The sequence below is a fragment of the Salmo salar genome, chromosome ssa10 (genome assembly GCF_905237065.1).
Source record: "Salmo salar chromosome ssa10, Ssal_v3.1, whole genome shotgun sequence".
In the NCBI taxonomy this organism is placed as follows: domain Eukaryota; kingdom Metazoa; phylum Chordata; class Actinopteri; order Salmoniformes; family Salmonidae; genus Salmo; species Salmo salar.
In genome coordinates this window covers 115,764,925-115,784,831 of record NC_059451.1, presented here as the reverse complement: position 1 = coordinate 115,784,831, position 19,907 = coordinate 115,764,925, and the positions used below count along the sequence as shown (strand labels likewise).

Sequence of the window (19,907 nt, the reverse complement as noted above, 5' to 3'; positions counted from 1 at the left end):
TGGTTAGTGATATAGTCTGGTTATAGTCTGGTTAGTGATATAGTCTGGTTGGTGATATAGTCTGGTTAGTGTTATAGTCTGGTTAGTGATATAGTCTGGTTAGTGTTATAGTCTGGTTAGTGTTATAGTCTGGTTAGTGATATAGTCTGGTTAGTGATATAGTCTGGTTAGTGATAAAGTCTGGTTATTGTCTGGTTAGTGTTATAGTCTGGTTAGTGTTATAGTTCGGTTAGTGATATAGTCTGGTTAGTGTTATAGTCTGGTTAGTGTTATAGTCTGGTTAGTGATATGGTCTGGTTAGTGATATGGTCTGGTTAGTGATATGGTCTGGTTAGTGTTATAGTCTGGTTAGTGATATGGTCTGGTTGGTGATATAGTCTGGTTAGTGTTATAGTCTGGTTAGTGTTATAGTCTGGTTATAGTCTGGTTAGTGATATAGTCTGGTTAGTGATATAGTCTGGTTATAGTCTGGTTAGTGATATAGTCTGATTAGCGTTATAGTCTGGTTAGTGTTATAGTCTGGTTATAGTCTGGTTAGTGTTATAGTCTGGTTAGTGATATAGTCTGGTTAGTGTTATAGTCTGGTTATAGTCTGGTTAGTGATATAGTCTGGTTAGAGTTATAGTCTGGTTATAGTCTGGTTAGTGATATAGTCTGGTTAGTGATATGGTCTGGTTATAGTCTGGTTAGTGATATAGTCTGGTTGGTGATATAGTCTGGTTAGTGATATAGTCTGGTTAGTGTTATAGTCTGGTTAGTGATATGGTCTGGTTAGTGATATAGTCTGGTTAGTGATATAGTCTGGTTTGTGTTATAGTGTGGTTAGTGATATGGTCTGGTTGGTGATATAGTCTGGTTAGTGTTATAGTCTGGTTAGTGTTATAGTCTGGTTAGTGTTATAGTCTGGTTAGTGATATAGTCTGGTTATAGTCTGGTTAGTGATATAGTCTTGTTATTGTCTGGTTAGTGATATAGTCTGGTTAGTGTTATAGTCTGGTTATTGATATAGTCTGGTTAGTGATATAGTCTGGTTAGTGATATAGTCTGGTTTGTGTTATAGTCTGGTTGGTGATATGGTCTGGTTAGTGTTATAGTCTGGTTAGTGATATAGTCTAGTTATAGTCTGGTTAGTGAAATAGTCTGGTTAGTGATATAGTCTGGTTAGTGTTATAGTCTGGTTATAGTCTGGTTAGTGTTATAGTCTTGTTAGTGTTTTAGGCTGATTAGTGATATAGTCTGGTTAGTGATATAGTCTGGTTAGTGTTATAGTTTGGTATATGATATAGTCTGGTTAGTGTTATAGTCTGGTTAGTGATATAGTCTGGTTAGTGTTATAGTCTGGTTAGTGATATAGTCTGGTTAGTGATATAGTCTGGTTAGTGTTATAGTCTGGTTAGTGATATAGTCTGGTTAGTGATATAGTCTGGTTAGTGTTATAGTCTGGTTGGTGATATAGTCTGTTTAGTGATATAGTCTGGTTATAGTCTGGTTAGTGTTATAGTCTGGTTAGTGTTATAGTCTGGTTAGTGATATAGTCTGGTTAGTGTTATAGTCTGGTTAGTGATATAGTCTGGTTAGTGATATAGTCTGGTTAGTGTTATAGTCTGGTTAGTGATATAGTCTGGTTAGTGTTATAGTCTGTTTAGTGATATAGTCTGGTTAGTTATATAGTCTGGTTATAGTCTGGTTAGTGATATAGTCTTGTTATAGTCTGGTTAGTGATATGGTCTGGTTATAGTCTGGTTAGTGTTATAGTCTGGTTAGTGATATTGTCTGGTTAGTGATATCGTCTGGTTATAGTCTGGTTAGTGATATAGTCTGGTTGGTGATATAGTATGGTTAGTGATATAGTCTGGTTAGTGATATAGTCTGGTTAGTGATATAGTCTGGTTGGTGATATAGTCTGGTTAGTGATATAGTCTGGTTAGTGATATAGTCTGGTTAGTGATATAGTCTGGTTAGTGTTATAGTCTGGTTAGTGTTATAGTCTGGTTAGTGATATAGTCTGGTTGGTGATATAGTCTGGTTGGTGATATAGTCTGGTTGGTGATATAGTCTGGTTAGTGATGTAGTCTGGTTATAGTCTGGTTAGTGATATAGTCTGGTTGGTGATATAGTCCGGTTAGTGTTATAGTCTGGTTATAGTCTGGTTATAGTCTGGTTAGTGATATAGTCTGGTTATAGTCTGGTTAGTGATATAGTCTGGTTAGTGATATAGTCTGGTTAGTGTTATAGTCTGGTTAGTGATATAGTCTGGTTAGTGATATAGTCTGGTTAGTGATATAGTCTGGTTATAGTCTGGTTAGTGATATAGTCTGGTTGGTGATATAGTCTGGTTAGTGTTATAGTCTGGTTAGTGATATAGTCTGGTTAGTGTTATAGTCTGGTTAGTGTTATAGTCTGGTTAGTGATATAGTCTGGTTAGTGTTATAGTCTGGTTATAGTCTGGTTAGTGATATAGTCTGGTTAGTGATAAAGTCTGGTTATTGTCTGGTTAGTGTTATAGTCTGGTTAGTGTTATAGTTCGGTTAGTGATATAGTCTGGTTAGTGTTATAGTCTGGTTAGTGTTATAGTCTGGTTAGTGATATGGTCTGGTTAGTGATATGGTCTGGTTAGTGATATGGTCTGGTTAGTGTTATAGTCTGGTTAGTGATATGGTCTGGTTGGTGATATAGTCTGGTTAGTGTTATAGTCTGGTTAGTGTTATAGTCTGGTTATAGTCTGGTTAGTGATATAGTCTGGTTAGTGATATAGTCTGGTTATAGTCTGGTTAGTGATATAGTCTGGTTAGCGTTATAGTCTGGTTAGTGTTATAGTCTGGTTATAGTCTGGTTAGTGTTATAGTCTGGTTAGTGATATAGTCTGGTTAGTGTTATAGTCTGGTTATAGTCTGGTTAGTGATATAGTCTGGTTAGAGTTATAGTCTGGTTATAGTCTGGTTAGTGATATAGTCTGGTTAGTGATATGGTCTGGTTATAGTCTGGTTAGTGATATAGTCTGGTTGGTGATATAGTCTGGTTAGTGATATAGTCTGGTTAGTGTTATAGTCTGGTTAGTGATATGGTCTGGTTAGTGATATAGTCTGGTTAGTGATATAGTCTGGTTTGTGTTATAGTCTGGTTAGTGATATGGTCTGGTTGGTGATATAGTCTGGTTAGTGTTATAGTCTGGTTAGTGATATAGTCTGGTTAGTGTTATAGTCTGGTTAGTGTTATAGTCTGGTTAGTGATATAGTCTGGTTATAGTCTGGTTAGTGATATAGTCTTGTTATTGTCTGGTTATTGATATAGTCTGGTTAGTGATATAGTCTGGTTAGTGATATAGTCTGGTTTGTGTTATAGTCTGGTTGGTGATATGGTCTGGTTAGTGTTATAGTCTGGTTAGTGATATAGTCTAGTTATAGTCTGGTTAGTGATATAGTCTGGTTAGTGTTATAGTCTGGTTATAGTCTGGTTAGTGTTATAGTCTTGTTAGTGTTTTAGGCTGATTAGTGATATAGTCTGGTTAGTGATATAGTCTGGTTAGTGTTATAGTTTGGTATATGATATAGTCTGGTTAGTGTTATAGTCTGGTTAGTGATATAGTCTGGTTAGTGATATAGTCTGGTTATAGTCTGGTTAGTGATATAGTCTGGTTAGTGATATAGTCTGTTTATAGTCTGGTTAGTGATATAGTCTGGTTGGTGATATAGTCTGGTTAGTGATATAGTCTGGTTGGTGATATAGTCTGGTTAGTGATATAGTCTGGTTGGTGATATAGTCTGGTTATCGTCTGGTTATAGTCTGGTTAGTGATATAGTCTGGTTAGTGATATAGTCTGGTTATAGTCTGGTTAGTGATATAGTCTGGTTGGTGATATAGTCTGGTTAGTGTTATAGTCTGGTTAGTGATATAGTCTGGTTAGTGTTATAGTCTGGTTAGTGTTATAGTCTGGTTAGTTATATAGTCTGGTTAGTGTTATAGTCTGGTTATAGTCTGGTTAGTGATATAGTCTGGTTAGTGATAAAGTCTGGTTATTGTCTGGTTAGTGTTATAGTCTGGTTAGTGTTATAGTTCGGTTAGTGATATAGTCTGGTTAGTGTTATAGTCTGGTTAGTGTTATAGTCTGGTTAGTGATATGGTCTGGTTAGTGATATGGTCTGGTTAGTGATATGGTCTGGTTAGTGTTATAGTCTGGTTAGTGATATGGTCTGGTTGGTGATATAGTCTGGTTAGTGTTATAGTCTGGTTAGAGTTATAGTCTGGTTATAGTCTGGTTAGTGATATAGTCTGGTTAGTGATATGGTCTGGTTATAGTCTGGTTAGTGATATAGTCTGGTTACTGATATAGTCTGGTTAGTGTTATAGTCTGGTTAGTGATATGGTCTGGTTAGTGATATAGTCTGGTTAGTGATATAGTCTGGTTTGTGTTATAGTCTGGTTAGTGATATGGTCTGGTTGGTGATATAGTCTGGTTAGTGTTATAGTCTTGTTAGTGATATAGTCTGGTTAGTGTTATAGTCTGGTTAGTGTTATAGTCTGGTTAGTGATATAGTCTGGTTAGTGTTATAGTCTGGTTATAGTCTGGTTAGTGATATAGTCTGGTTAGTGATAAAGTCTGGTTATTGTCTGGTTAGTGTTTTAGTCTGGTTAGTGTTATAGTCTGGTTAGTGATATGGTCTGGTTAGTGATATGGTCTGGTTAGTGATATGGTCTAGTTAGTGATATGGTCTGGTTAGTGTTATAGTCTGGTTAGTGATATGGTCTGGTTGGTGATATAGTCTGGTTAGTGTTATAGTCTGGTTAGTGTTATAGTCTGGTTATAGTCTGGTTAGTGATATAGTCTGGTTAGTGATATAGTCTGGTTATAGTCTGGTTAGTGATATAGTCTGATTAGTGTTATAGTCTGGTTAGTGTTATAGTCTGGTTATAGTCTGGTTAGTGTTATAGTCTGGTTAGTGATATAGTCTGGTTATAGTCTGGTTAGTGATATAGTCTGGTTATAGTCTGGTTAGTGATATAGTCTGTTAGTGATATAGTCTGGTTATAGTCTGGTTATAGTATGGTTAGTGATATAGTCTGGTTAGTGATATAGTCTGGTTAGTGTTATAGTCTGGTTAGTGATATAGTCTGGTTAGTGTTATAGTCTGGTTAGTGTTATAGTCTGGTTAGTTATATAGTCTGGTTAGTGTTATAGTCTGGTTATAGTCTGGTTAGTGATATAGTCTGGTTAGTGATAAAGTCTGGTTATTGTCTGGTTAGTGTTATAGTCTGGTTAGTGTTATAGTTCGGTTAGTGATATAGTCTGGTTAGTGTTATAGTCTGGTTAGTGTTATAGTCTGGTTAGTGATATGGTCTGGTTAGTGATATGGTCTGGTTAGTGATATGGTCTGGTTAGTGTTATAGTCTGGTTAGTGATATGGTCTGGTTGGTGATATAGTCTGGTTAGTGTTATAGTCTGGTTAGAGTTATAGTCTGGTTATAGTCTGGTTAGTGATATAGTCTGGTTAGTGATATGGTCTGGTTATAGTCTGGTTAGTGATATAGTCTGGTTACTGATATAGTCTGGTTAGTGTTATAGTCTGGTTAGTGATATGGTCTGGTTAGTGATATAGTCTGGTTAGTGATATAGTCTGGTTTGTGTTATAGTCTGGTTAGTGATATGGTCTGGTTGGTGATATAGTCTGGTTAGTGTTATAGTCTTGTTAGTGATATAGTCTGGTTAGTGTTATAGTCTGGTTAGTGTTATAGTCTGGTTAGTGATATAGTCTGGTTAGTGTTATAGTCTGGTTAGTGATATAGTCTGGTTAGTGATAAAGTCTGGTTATTGTCTGGTTAGTGTTTTAGTCTGGTTAGTGTTATAGTCTGGTTAGTGATATGGTCTGGTTAGTGATATGGTCTGGTTAGTGATATGGTCTAGTTAGTGATATGGTCTGGTTAGTGTTATAGTCTGGTTAGTGATATGGTCTGGTTGGTGATATAGTCTGGTTAGTGTTATAGTCTGGTTAGTGTTATAGTCTGGTTATAGTCTGGTTAGTGATATAGTCTGGTTAGTGATATAGTCTGGTTATAGTCTGGTTAGTGATATAGTCTGATTAGTGTTATAGTCTGGTTAGTGTTATAGTCTGGTTATAGTCTGGTTAGTGTTATAGTCTGGTTAGTGATATAGTCTGGTTATAATCTGGTTAGTGATATAGTCTGGTTGGTGATATAGTCTGGTTAGTGATATAGTCTGGTTAGTGATATAGTCTGGTTGGTGATATAGTCTGGTTAGTGATATAGTCTGGTTAGTGATATAGTCTGGTTAGTGTTATAGTCTGGTTAGTGTTATAGTCTGGTTAGTGTTATAGTCTGGTTGGTGATATAGTCTGGTTGGTGATATAGTCTGGTTGGTGATATAGTCTGGTTAGTGATATAGTCTGGTTATAGTCTGGTTAGTGATATAGTCTGGTTAGTGTTATAGTCTGGTTATAGTCTGGTTATAGTCTGGTTAGTGATATAGTCTGGTTAGTGATATAGTCTGGTTATAGTCTGGTTAGGCTGGTGATATAGTCTGGTTAGTGATATAGTCTGGTTAGTGATATAGTCTGGTTAGTGATATAGTCTGGTTATAGTCTGGTTAGTGATATAGTCTGGTTGGTGATATAGTCTGGTTAGTGATATAGTCTGGTTGGTGATATAGTCTGGTTATCGTCTGGTTATAGTCTGGTTAGTGATATAGTCTGGTTAGTGATATAGTCTGGTTATAGTCTGGTTAGTGATATAGTCTGGTTGGTGATATAGTCTGGTTAGTGTTATAGTCTGGTTATTGTCTGGTTAGTGATATAGTCTGATTAGTGATATAGTCTGATTAGTGATATAGTCTGGTTATAGTCTGGTTATAGTCTGGTTAGTGTTATAGTCTGGTTAGTGATATAGTCTGGTTAGTGTTATAGTCTGGTTAGTGTTATAGTCTGGTTAGTGATATAGTCTGGTTATAGTCTGGTTATAGTCTGGTTAGTGATATAGTCTGGTTAGTGATATAGTCTGGTTAGTGATATATTCTGGTTAGTGTTATAGTCTGGTTAGTGATATAGTCTGGTTAGTTATATAGTCTGGTTGGTGATATAGTCTGGTTAGTGATATAGTCTGGTTATAGTCTGGTTAGTGTTATAGTCTGGTTAGTGTTATAGTCTGGTTAGTGATATAGTCTGGTTAGTGTTATAGTCTGGTTAGTGATATAGTCTGGTTAGTGATATAGTCTGGTTAGTGTTATAGTCTGGTTAGTGATATAGTCTGGTTAGTGTTATAGTCTGTTTAGTGATAGTCTGGTTAGTTATATAGTCTGGTTATAGTCTGGTTAGTGTTATAGTCTGGTTAGTGATATAGTCTGGTTATAATCTGGTTAGTGATATAGTCTGGTTGGTGATATAGTCTGGTTAGTGATATAGTCTGGTTAGTGATATAGTCTGGTTAGTGATATAGTCTGGTTGGTGATATAGTCTGGTTAGTGATATAGTCTGGTTAGTGATATAGTCTGGTTAGTGATATAGTCTGGTTAGTGTTATAGTCTGGTTAGTGTTATAGTCTGGTTAGTGTTATAGTCTGTTTAGTGATATAGTCTGGTTAGTTATATAGTCTGGTTATAGTCTGGTTAGTGTTATAGTCTGGTTAGTGATATAGTCTGGTTATAATCTGGTTAGTGATATAGTCTGGTTGGTGATATAGTCTGGTTAGTGATATAGTCTGGTTAGTGATATAGTCTGGTTAGTGATATAGTCTGGTTGGTGATATAGTCTGGTTAGTGATATAGTCTGGTTAGTGATATAGTCTGGTTAGTGTTATATTCTGGTTAGTGTTATAGTCTGGTTAGTGATATAGTCTGGTTGGTGATATAGTCTGGTTGGTGATATAGTCTGGTTGGTGATATAGTCTGGTTAGTGATATAGTCTGTTTATAGTCTGGTTAGTGATATAGTCTGGTTAGTGTTATAGTCTGGTTATAGTCTGGTTATAGTCTGGTTAGTGATATAGTCTGGTTAGTGATATAGTCTGGTTATAGTCTGGTTATGGTCTGGCTAGTGATATAATCTGGTTAGTGATATAGTCTGGTTAGTGTTATAGTCTGGTTAGTGATATAGTCTGGTTAGTGATATAGTCTGGTTAGTGATATAGTCTGGTTATAGTCTGGTTAGTGATATAGTCTGGTTGGTGATATAGTCTGGTTAGTGATATAGTCTGGTTGGTGATATAGTCTGGTTAGTGATATAGTCTGGTTGGTGATATAGTCTGGTTATCGTCTGGTTATAGTCTGGTTAGTGATATAGTCTGGTTAGTGATATAGTCTGGTTATAGTCTGGTTAGTGATATAGTCTGGTTGGTGATATAGTCTGGTTAGTGTTATAGTCTGGTTATTGTCTGGTTAGTGATATAGTCTGATTAGTGATATAGTCTGATTAGTGATATAGTCTGGTTATAGTCTGGTTATAGTCTGGTTAGTGTTATAGTCTGGTTAGTGATATAGTCTGGTTAGTGTTATAGTCTGGTTAGTGTTATAGTCTGGTTAGTGATATAGTCTGGTTATAGTCTGGTTATAGTCTGGTTAGTGATATAGTCTGGTTAGTGATATAGTCTGGTTAGTGATATATTCTGGTTAGTGTTATAGTCTGGTTAGTGATATAGTCTGGTTAGTTATATAGTCTGGTTGGTGATATAGTCTGGTTAGTGATATAGTCTGGTTAGTGTTATAGTCTGGTTAGTGTTATAGTCTGGTTAGTGATATAGTCTGGTTAGTGTTATAGTCTGGTTAGTGATATAGTCTGGTTAGTGATATAGTCTGGTTAGTGTTATAGTCTGGTTAGTGATATAGTCTGGTTAGTGTTATAGTCTGTTTAGTGATATAGTCTGGTTAGTTATATAGTCTGGTTATAGTCTGGTTAGTGATATAGTCTTGTTATAGTCTGGTTAGTGATATGGTCTGGTTATAGTCTGGTTAGTGTTATAGTCTGGTTAGTGATATTGTCTGGTTAGTGATATAGTCTGGTTATAGTCTGGTTAGTGATATAGTCTGGTTGGTGATATAGTCTGGTTAGTGATATAGTCTGGTTAGTGATATAGTCTGGTTAGTGATATAGTCTGGTTGGTGATATAGTCTGGTTAGTGATATAGTCTGGTTAGTGATATAGTCTGGTTAGTGATATAGTCTGGTTAGTGTTATAGTCTGGTTAGTGTTATAGTCTGGTTAGTGATATAGTCTGGTTGGTGATATAGTCTGGTTGGTGATATAGTCTGGTTGGTGATATAGTCTGGTTAGTGATATAGTCTGGTTATAGTCTGGTTAGTGATATAGTCTGGTTGGTGATATAGTCTGGTTAGTGTTATAGTCTGGTTATAGTCTGGTTATAGTCTGGTTAGTGATATAGTCTGGTTAGTGATATAGTCTGGTTATAGTCTGGTTAGTGATATAGTCTGGTTAGTGATATAGTCTGGTTAGTGTTATAGTCTGGTTAGTGATATAGTCTGGTTAGTGATATAGTCTGGTTAGTGATATAGTCTGGTTAGTGATATAGTCTGGTTATAGTCTGGTTAGTGATATAGTCTGGTTGGTGATATTGTCTGGTTAGTGATATAGTCTGGTTGTTGATATAGTCTGGTTAGTGATATAGTCTGGTTGGTGATATAGTCTGGTTATCGTCTGGTTATAGTCTGGTTAGTGATATAGTCTGGTTAGTGATATAGTCTGGTTATAGTCTGGTTAGTGATATAGTCTGGTTGGTGATATAGTCTGGTTAGTGTTATAGTCTGGTTGGTGATATAGTCTGGTTAGTGTTATAGTCTGGTTAGTGTTATAGTCTGGTTAGTGATATAGTCTGGTTAGTGTTATAGTCTGGTTATAGTCTGGTTAGTGATAAAGTCTGGTTATTGTCTGGTTAGTGTTATAGTCTGGTTAGTGTTATAGTTCGGTTAGTGATATAGTCTGGTTAGTGTTATAGTCTGGTTAGTGATATGGTCTGGTTAGTGATATGGTCTGTTTAGTGTTATAGTCTGGTTAGTGATATGGTCTGGTTGGTGATATAGTCTAGTTAGTGTTATAGTCTGGTTAGTGTTATAGTCTGGTTATAGTCTGGTTAGTGATATAGTCTGGTTAGTGATATAGTCTGGTTATAGTCTGGTTAGTGATATAGTCTGATTAGCGTTATAGTCTGGTTAGTGTTATAGTCTGGTTATAGTCTGGTTAGTGTTATAGTCTGGTTAGTGATATAGTCTGGTTAGTGTTATAGTCTTGTTATAGTCTGGTTAGTGATATAGTCTGGTTAGAGTTATAGTCTGGTTAGTGATATAGTCTGGTTAGTGATATGGTCTGGTTATAGTCTGGTTAGTGATATAGTCTGGTTGGTGATATAGTCTGGTTAGTGATATAGTCTGGTTAGTGTTATAGTCTGGTTAGTGATATGGTCTGGTTAGTGATATAGTCTGGTTAGTGATATAGTCTGGTTTGTGTTAGTGATATGGTCTGGTTGGTGATATAGTCTGGTTAGTGTTATAGTCTGGTTAGTGATATAGTCTGGTTAGTGTTATAGTCTGGTTAGTGTTATAGTCTGGTTAGTGATATAGTCTTGTTATTGTCTGGTTAGTGATATAGTCTGGTTAGTGTTATAGTCTGGTTATTGATATAGTCTGGTTAGTGATATAGTCTGGTTAGTGATATAGTCTGGTTTGTGTTATAGTCTGGTTGGTGATATGGTCTGGTTAGTGTTATAGTCTGGTTAGTGATATAGTCTAGTTATAGTCTGGTTAGTGATATAGTCTGGTTAGTGATATAGTCTGGTTAGTGTTATAGTCTGGTTATAGTCTGGTTAGTGTTATAGTCTTGTTAGTGTTTTAGGCTGATTAGTGATATAGTCTGGTTAGTGATATAGTCTGGTTAGTGTTATAGTTTGGTATATGATATAGTCTGGTTAGTGTTATAGTCTGGTTAGTGACATAGTCTGGTTAGTGATATAGTCTGGTTATAGTCTGGTTAGTGATATAGTCTGGTTAGTGATATAGTCTGGTTATAGTCTGGTTAGTGATATAGTCTGGTTGGTGATATAGTCTGGTTAGTGATATAGTCTGGTTGGTGATATAGTCTGGTTAGTGATATAGTCTGGTTGGTGATATAGTCTGGTTATCGTCTGGTTATAGTCTGGTTAGTGATATAGTCTGGTTATAGTCTGGTTAGTGATATAGTCTGGTTGGTGATATAGTCTGGTTAGTGTTATAGTCTGGTTAGTGATATAGTCTGGTTAGTGTTATAGTCTGGTTAGTGTTATAGTCTGGTTAGTTATATAGTCTGGTTAGTGTTATAGTCTGGTTATAGTCTGGTTAGTGATATAGTCTGGTTAGTGATAAAGTCTGGTTATTGTCTGGTTAGTGTTATAGTCTGGTTAGTGTTATAGTTCGGTTAGTGATATAGTCTGGTTAGTGTTATAGTCTGGTTAGTGTTATAGTCTGGTTAGTGATATGGTCTGGTTAGTGATATGGTCTGGTTAGTGTTATAGTCTGGTTAGTGATATGGTCTGGTTGGTGATATAGTCTGGTTAGTGTTATAGTCTGGTTAGAGTTATAGTCTGGTTATAGTCTGGTTAGTGATATAGTCTGGTTAGTGATATGGTCTGGTTATAGTCTGGTTAGTGATATAGTCTGGTTAGTGATATAGTCTGGTTAGTGATATAGTCTGGTTAGTGTTATAGTCTGGTTAGTGATATGGTCTGGTTAGTGATATAGTCTGGTTAGTGATATAGTCTGGTTTGTGTTATAGTCTGGTTAGTGATATGGTCTGGTTGGTGATATAGTCTGGTTAGTGTTATAGTCTTGTTAGTGATATAGTCTGGTTAGTGTTATAGTCTGGTTAGTGTTATAGTCTGGTTAGTGTTATAGTCTGGTTATAGTCTGGTTAGTGATATAGTCTTGTTATTGTCTGGTTAGTGATATAGTCTGGTTAGTGTTATAGTCTGGTTAGTGATATAGTCTGTTTAGTGATATAGTCTGGTTAGTGATATAGTCTGGTTTGTGTTATAGTCTGCTTAGTGATATGGTCTGGTTGGTGATATAGTCTGGTTAGTGTTATAGTCTGGTTAGTGATATAGTCTAGTTATAGTCTGGTTAGTGATATAGTCTTGTTAGTGATATAGTCTGGTTAGTGATATAGTCTGGTTAGTGTTATAGTCTGGTTATAGTCTGGTTAGTGTTATAGTCTGGTTAGTGTTTTAGGCTGATTAGTGATATAGTCTGGTTAGTGATATGGTCTGGTTAGTGATATAGTCTGGTTAGTGATATAGTCTGGTTTGTGTTATAGTCTGGTTAGTGATATGGTCTGGTTGGTGATATAGTCTGGTTAGTGTTATAGTCTTGTTAGTGATATAGTCTGGTTAGTGTTATAGTCTGGTTAGTGTTATAGTCTGGTTAGTGTTATAGTCTGGTTATAGTCTGGTTAGTGATATAGTCTTGTTATTGTCCGGTTAGTGATATAGTCTGGTTAGTGTTATAGTCTGGTTAGTGATATAGTCTGGTTAGTGATATAGTCTGGTTAGTGATATAGTCTGGTTTGTGTTATAGTCTGGTTAGTGATATGGTCTGGTTGGTGATATAGTCTGGTTAGTGTTATAGTCTGGTTAGTGATATAGTCTAGTTATAGTCTGGTTAGTGATATAGTCTGGTTAGTGATATAGTCTGGTTAGTGATATAGTCTGGTTAGTGTTATAGTCTGGTTATAGTCTGGTTAGTGTTATAGTCTGGTTAGTGTTTTAGGCTGATTAGTGATATAGTCTGGTTAGTGATATAGTCTGGTTAGTGATATAGTCTGGTTAGTGTTATAGTTTGGTATATGATATAGTCTGGTTAGTGTTATAGTCTGGTTAGTGATATATTCTGCTTAGTGATGTAGTCTGGTTAGTTATATAGTCTGGTTAGTGTTATAGTCTGGTATATGATATAGTCTGGTTAGTGTTATAATCTGGTTATAGTCTGGTTAGTGATATAGTCTGGTTAGTGTTATAGTCTGGTTAGTGATATAGTCTGGTTAGTTATATAGTCTGGTTATAGTCTGGTTAGTGATATAGTCTTGTTATAGTCTGGTTAGTGATATGGTCTGGTTATAGTCTGGTTAGTGTTATAGTCTGGTTAGTGATATTGTCTGGTTAGTGATATAGTCTGGTTATAGTCTGGTTAGTGATATAGTCTGGTTGGTGATATAGTCTGGTTAGTGATATAGTCTGGTTAGTGATATAGTCTGGTTAGTGATATAGTCTGGTTGGTGATATAGTCTGGTTAGTGATATAGTCTGGTTAGTGATATAGTCTGGTTAGTGTTATAGTCTGGTTAGTGTTATAGTCTGGTTAGTGTTATAGTCTGGTTAGTGATATAGTCTGGTTGGTGATATAGTCTGGTTGGTGATATAGTCTGGTTGGTGATATAGTCTGTTTAGTGATGTAGTCTGGTTATAGTCTGGTTAGTGATATAGTCTGGTTGGTGATATAGTCTGGTTAGTGTTATAGTCTGGTTATAGTCTGGTTATAGTCTGGTTAGTGATATAGTCTGGTTAGTGATATAGTCTGGTTATAGTCTGGTTATAGTCTGGTTAGTGATATAGTCTGGTTAGTGATATAGTCTGGTTAGTGTTATAGTCTGGTTAGTGATATAGTCTGGTTAGTGATATAGTCTGGTTAGTGATATAGTCTGGTTATAGTCTGGTTAGTGATATAGTCTGGTTGGTGATATAGTCTGGTTTGTGATATAGTCTGGTTGGTGATATAGTCTGGTTAGTGATATAGTCTGGTTGGTGATATAGTCTGGTTATCGTCTGGTTATAGTCTGGTTAGTGATATAGTCTGGTTAGTGATATAGTCTGGTTATAGTCTGGTTAGTGATATAGTCTTGTTGGTGATATAGTCTGGTTAGTGTTATAGTCTGGTTAGTGATATAGTCTGGTTAGTGTTATAGTCTGGTTAGTGTTATAGTCTGGTTAGTGATATAGTCTGGTTAGTGTTATAGTCTGGTTATAGTCTGGTTAGTGATATAGTCTGGTTAGTGATAAAGTCTGGTTATTGTCTGGTTAGTGTTATAGTCTGGTTAGTGTTATAGTTCGGTTAGTGATATAGTCTGGTTAGTGTTATAGTCTGGTTAGTGTTATAGTCTGGTTAGTGATATGGTCTGGTTAGTGATATGGTCTGGTTAGTGATATGGTCTGGTTAGTGTTATAGTCTGGTTAGTGATATGGTCTGGTTGGTGATATAGTCTGGTTAGTGTTATAGTCTGGTTAGTGTTATAGTCTGGTTATAGTCTGGTTAGTGATATAGTCTGGTTAGTGATATAGTCTGGTTATAGTCTGGTTAGTGATATAGTCTGATTAGCGTTGTAGTCTGGTTAGTGTTATAGTCTGGTTAGTAGTCTGGTTAGTGTTATAGTCTGGTTAGTGTTATAGTCTGGTTATTGATATAGTCTGGTTAGTGTTATAGTCTGGTTTGTGATATAGTCTGCTTAGTGATATGGTCTGTTATAGTCTGGTTAGTGTTATAGTCTGGTTGGTGATATAGTCTGGTTAGTTATATAGTCTGGTTAGTGTTATAGTCTGGTTAGTGATATAGTCTGGTTATTAGTCTGGTTAGTGTTATAGTCTGGTTAGTGTTATATTCTGGTTAGTGATATAGTCTGGTTAGTGTTATAGTCTGGTTAGTGATATAGTCTGGTTAGTGATATAGTCTGGTTAGTGTTATAGTCTGGTTAGTGATATAGTCTGGTTAGTGTTATAGTCTGGTATATGATATAGTCTGGTTAGTGTTATAGTCTGGTTATAGTCTGGTTAGTGATATAGTCTGGTTAGTGTTATAGTCTGTTTAGTGATATAGTCTGGTTAGTGACATAGTCTGGTTATAGTCTGGTTAGTGATATAGTCTGGTTATAGTCTGGTTAGTGATATAGTCTTGTTATAGTCTGGTTAGTGATATAGTCTGGTTATAGTCTGGTTAGTGTTATAGTCTGGTTAGTGTTATAGTCTGGTTAGTGTTATAGTCTGGTTAGTGATATTGTCTGGTTAGTGATATAGTCTGGTTATAGTCTGGTTAGTGATATAGTCTGGTTAGTGATTTAGTCTGGTTGGTGATATAGTCTGGTTAGTGATATAGTCTGGTTAGTGATATAGTCTGGTTAGTGATATAGTCTGGTTAGTGTTATAGTCTGGTTAGTGATATAGTCTGGTTGGTGATTTAGTCTGGTTGGTGATTTAGTCTGGTTGGTGATATAGTCTGGTTAGTGATATAGTCTGGTTAGTGTTATAGTCTGGTTAGTCATATAGTCTGATTAGTGATATAGTCTGGTTAGTGTTATAGTCTGGTATATGATATAGTCTGGTTAGTGTTATAGTCTGTTTATAGTCTGGTTAGTGATATAGTCTGGTTAGTGTTATAGTCTGTTTAGTGATATAGTCTGGTTAGTGACATAGTCTGGTTATAGTCTGGTTAGTGATATAGTCTGGTTATAGTCTGGTTAGTGATATAGTCTTGTTATAGTCTGGTTAGTGATATAGTCTGGTTATAGTCTGGTTAGTGTTATAGTCTGGTTAGTGTTATAGTCTGGTTAGTGATATTGTCTGGTTAGTGATATAGTCTGGTTATAGTCTGGTTATAGTCTGGTTATAGTCTGGTTGGTGATATAGTCTGGTTGGTGATATAGTCTGGTTAGTGATATAGTCTGGTTAGTGATATAGTCTGGTTAGTGATATAGTCTGGTTGGTGATATAGTCTGGTTGGTGATTTAGTCTGGTTGGTGATATAGTCTGGTTATAGTCTGGTTAGTGATATAGTCTGGTTGGTGATATAGTCTGGTTAGTGTTATAGTCTGGTTATAGTCTGGTTATAGTCTGGTTAGTGATATAGTCTGGTTAGTGATATAGTCTGGTTAGTGATATAGTCTGGTTAGTGTTATAGTCTGGTTATAGTCTGGTTAGTGAAATAGTCTGGTGATAGTCTGGTTAGTGATATAGTCAGGTTAGTGATATAGTCTGGTTATAGTCTGGTTAGTGATATAGTCTGGTTGGTGATATAGTCTGGTTAGTGATATAGTCTGGTTGGTTATATAGTCTGGTTATAGTCTGGTTACTGTTATAGTCTGGTTAGTGATTTAGTCTGATTAGGTTATAGTCTGGTTAGTGATATAGTCTGGTTGGTGATATAGTCTGGTTAGTGTTATAGTCTGGTTAGTGATATAGTCTGGTTAGTGTTATAGTCTGGTTAGTGTTATATTCTGCTTAGTGATATAGTCTGGTTAATATGTCTGGTTAGTGTTATAGTCTTGTTAGTGATATAGTCTGGTTAGTGTTATAGTCTGGTTATGTAGTCTGGTTGGTGATATAGTCTGGTCAGTGTTATAGTCTGGTTAGTTTATAGTCTGGTTAGTGATATAGTCTGGTTATAGTCTGGTTAGTGTTATAGTCTGGTTAGTGTTATAGTCTGGTTAGTGTTATAGTCTGGTTATAGTCTGGTTAGTGTTATAGTCTGGTTAGTGTTATAGTCTGGTTAGTGATATTGTCTGTTTAGTGTTATAGTCTGGTTAGTGTTATAGTCTGGTTAGTAATATAGTCTGGTTAGTCATATAGTCTGGTCGGTGTTTTAGGCTGATTAGTGAGTGTCACTGTGCTCTCTGCCCTGTCTCTCTGTCTGTAGTAGGTAGAGAGCAATGTCGACAGCCAGGAAAACGTACTAGTGTGTTTGTCCATGTGTGGTTGGTCTGGTTGTTGACCTCTGTTCTCTGTCTCTCTTTAGGAGGTGGAGCTGTGTCGACTCAACAGCCAGGAAAAGCTGGGCCTGACGTTGTGCTACAGGACAGATGAGGAGGAGGACATGACCATCTACGTCAGCGAGGTGAGACTAGGGCAGACTGGGACTAAGCATGGTGGTGGTGCTGGGGCTGGTCATTCTGCTTCTTCTTCTTCTTCTTCGTTGTCTTCTTCTGGAAGATTAGCTGACGTTATGGCATCAAGTAATGGGGGACCCTTCTACAACACTACAGTCACTGTGTGGCTCAAAGTAAACAGTGATATACCTAGGAAAAGAATAGACAATACTAGACTTTCATGAGTTGTGACATCTAATAGCTTACTTTAATATTCATGCATGGAACACAACTACATGGCTCTTTTTGGTGCAATCACCTCAAGATTGAATCAATTTCTTTTAGAAATAATGAAAATATTGAATATTTGGAGAATCGATAAATTAATATGATTACACTGACTAATAGTGTAAAAAGACATCAATCGCTCTGTGGCACTTATAGCAATAATGTAGATGAAAGTATTCATCTTTCTTTGAGTGTACTTGTTTGTTCTTCAAATAGAACTGACATGTTTTGTGAGCTGAGGCTACACTTTTTGTGCCCACAGTCAAGGCTTTTTTTCTCTCTCTTAACCCACTTGTTGGCAGAACGTACAAAGCACTATCCTCCTCCTCCATTCTGCCCGTCTCTCTCTCTCTCTCTTTCTTTCTTTCTCTCTCTCTCTCTCTCTCTCTCTCTCTCTTTCTTTCTCTCTCCGTCTCTCTCTCTCTCTATATATATTTCTCTCTTTCTCTCTCTCTCTCTTTCTTTCTCTCTCTCTCTCTCTCTCTCTCTCTCTCTCTCTCTCTCTCTCTCTCTCTCTCTCTCTTTTTCTTTCTCTGTCTCTCTCTCTCGCTGCCATTCGTTTTAAGTTAACTCAGACCTGCAAGGTATTTGCTCCGGGAACATGAGCTGAATACAGATCGCAGTAGTCTGTGTTGTTACTGGCTGGTTTCCTCTCGTGTGTTCAGTCTATAAAAAAATCAAGCCAAGGAGAACGTGCTTCATTCAGATGAGTCCCTACTAAATGTCACTACTTATTGAAGCTGGGTTTGAGACAGTGGATGGTGTGCCCTGTGTGACGTCACCATTGTGATCATCACACCCTGATCTCACATTAATATCAACTCAGCAAAAAAAGAAACACCCCTTTTTCAGGACCCTGTCTTTCAAAGATCATTCGTAAAATTCCAAATAACTTCACAAATCTTCATTGTAAAGGGTTTAAACACTGTTACCCACGCTTCTCCAATGAACCATAAACAATTAATGAACATACACCTGTGGAACGGTTGTTAAGACACTAACAGCTTACAGACAGTAGGCAATTAAGGTCACAGTTATGAAAACTTAGGATACTAAAGAGGCCTTACTACTTACTCTGAAAAACACCAAAAGAAAGATGCACAGGGTCCCTGCTCACCTGCGTGAACGTGCCTTAGGCATGCTGCAAGAAGGCATGAGGACTGCAGATGTGGCCAGGGCAATACATTGTCTGGGACCTGTTGGATTGGAGGGTGAGGGCTAGGGCCATTCCCCCCAGAAGTGTCCGGGAACTTGCAGGTGCCTTGGTGGAAGAGTGGGATAACATCTCACAGCAAGACCTGGCAAATCTGGTGCAGTCCATGAGGAGGAGATGCACTGCAGTACTTAATGCAGCTGGTGGCCACACCAGATACTGACTGTTACTTTTGATTTTGACCCCCCCACCCACCCCCTTTGTTCAGGGACACATTATTCAATTTCTCTTAGTCACATGTCTGTGGAACTTGTTCAGTTCATGTCTCAGTTCTTGAATCTTGTTATGTCCATGCAAATATTTACACATGTTAAGTTTGCTGAAAATAAACGCAGTTGACAGTGAGAGGACATTTCTTTTTTTTGCTGAGTTTAGATAAACTATACAATCTCATGCAACTATTTTGCAAGTCACCAAACGTACTAAGGACCTCGAATATCATCCTTTGTGTAGTATGACTTAGCTTAGTATATTATTTGAGAAGCATATTTGCAGTGTTTATGAAAACTTTATGAATGCTTTATAAAGCCTTTATACATGTTTTCTATACTTTATTTATTTATTTGTATTTTATTTCACCTTTATTTAACCAGGTAGGCTAGTTGAGAACAAGTTCTCATTTGCAACTGCGACCTGGCCATTCGACACATACAGCAACATAGAGTTACACATGGAATAAACAAACATACAATCAGTAATACAGTAGAAACATCTGTAAACATGAGGTAGGATAAGAGAGGTAAGGCAATACATAGGCCATGGTGGCGAAGTAATTACAATATAGCAATTAAACACTAATGATAGGGTGTGCAGAAGATGAATGTGCAAGTAGAGATACTGGGGTGCAAAGAAGCGAGATAGATAAATAAATACAGTATGGGGGTGAGGTAGATTGGATGGGCTATTTGCAGATGAGCTATGTACAGGTGCAGTGATCTATGAGCTGCTCTGACAGCTGGTGCTTAAAGCTAGTGAGGGAGGTAAGAGTCTCCAGCTTCAGAGATTTTTGCAGTTCGTTCCAGTCATTGGCAGCAGAGTACTGGAAGGAGAGGCGGCCAAAGGAAGAATTGACTTTGGGGGTGACCAGTGAGATATACCTGCTGGAGCGCGTGCTACGGGTGGGTGCTGCTATGGTGACCAGTGAGCTGAGATAAGGCAGGGCTTTACCGAGCAGAGACTTGTAGATGACCTGGAGCCAGTGGATTTGGCGACGAGTATGAAGCGAGGGCCAGCCAACGAGAGCAGTATCTTCTACAGTATCTTAGTCACATAATAATGTTTACATATCTTGCATTACTCATCTCATATGTATATACTGTATTCTAAACTATTCTACTACAGTTGAAGTTGGAAGTTTACATACACTTAGGTTGGAGTCATTAAAACTCGTTTTTCAACCGCTCCACAAATGTCTTGTTAAAACCATCTATAGTTTTGGAAGGTTGATTAAGACATCTACTTTGTGCATGACACAAGTAATTTTTCCAACAATTGTTTATAGACAGATTATTTCACTTATAATTCACTGTATCACAATTCCAGTGGGTCAGAAGTTTAAGCTTGGAAAATTCCAGAAAATTATG

At 36.9% G+C, this 19,907-nt stretch overlaps 1 protein-coding gene across 1 annotated transcript in view; it reads left to right on the top strand.

Annotated features, from left to right (window-relative positions):
- LOC106561624 (PDZ domain-containing RING finger protein 4) overlaps window positions 1-19,907 on the top strand; it is a 200,805-nt gene that overhangs the window by 158,039 nt on the left and 22,859 nt on the right. The window contains exon 4 of the mRNA XM_045688468.1: window positions 16,754-16,852. Within this exon, the coding sequence (XP_045544424.1) occupies window positions 16,754-16,852 (99 nt within the window). The remainder of the gene's footprint in view (window positions 1-16,753; window positions 16,853-19,907) is intronic.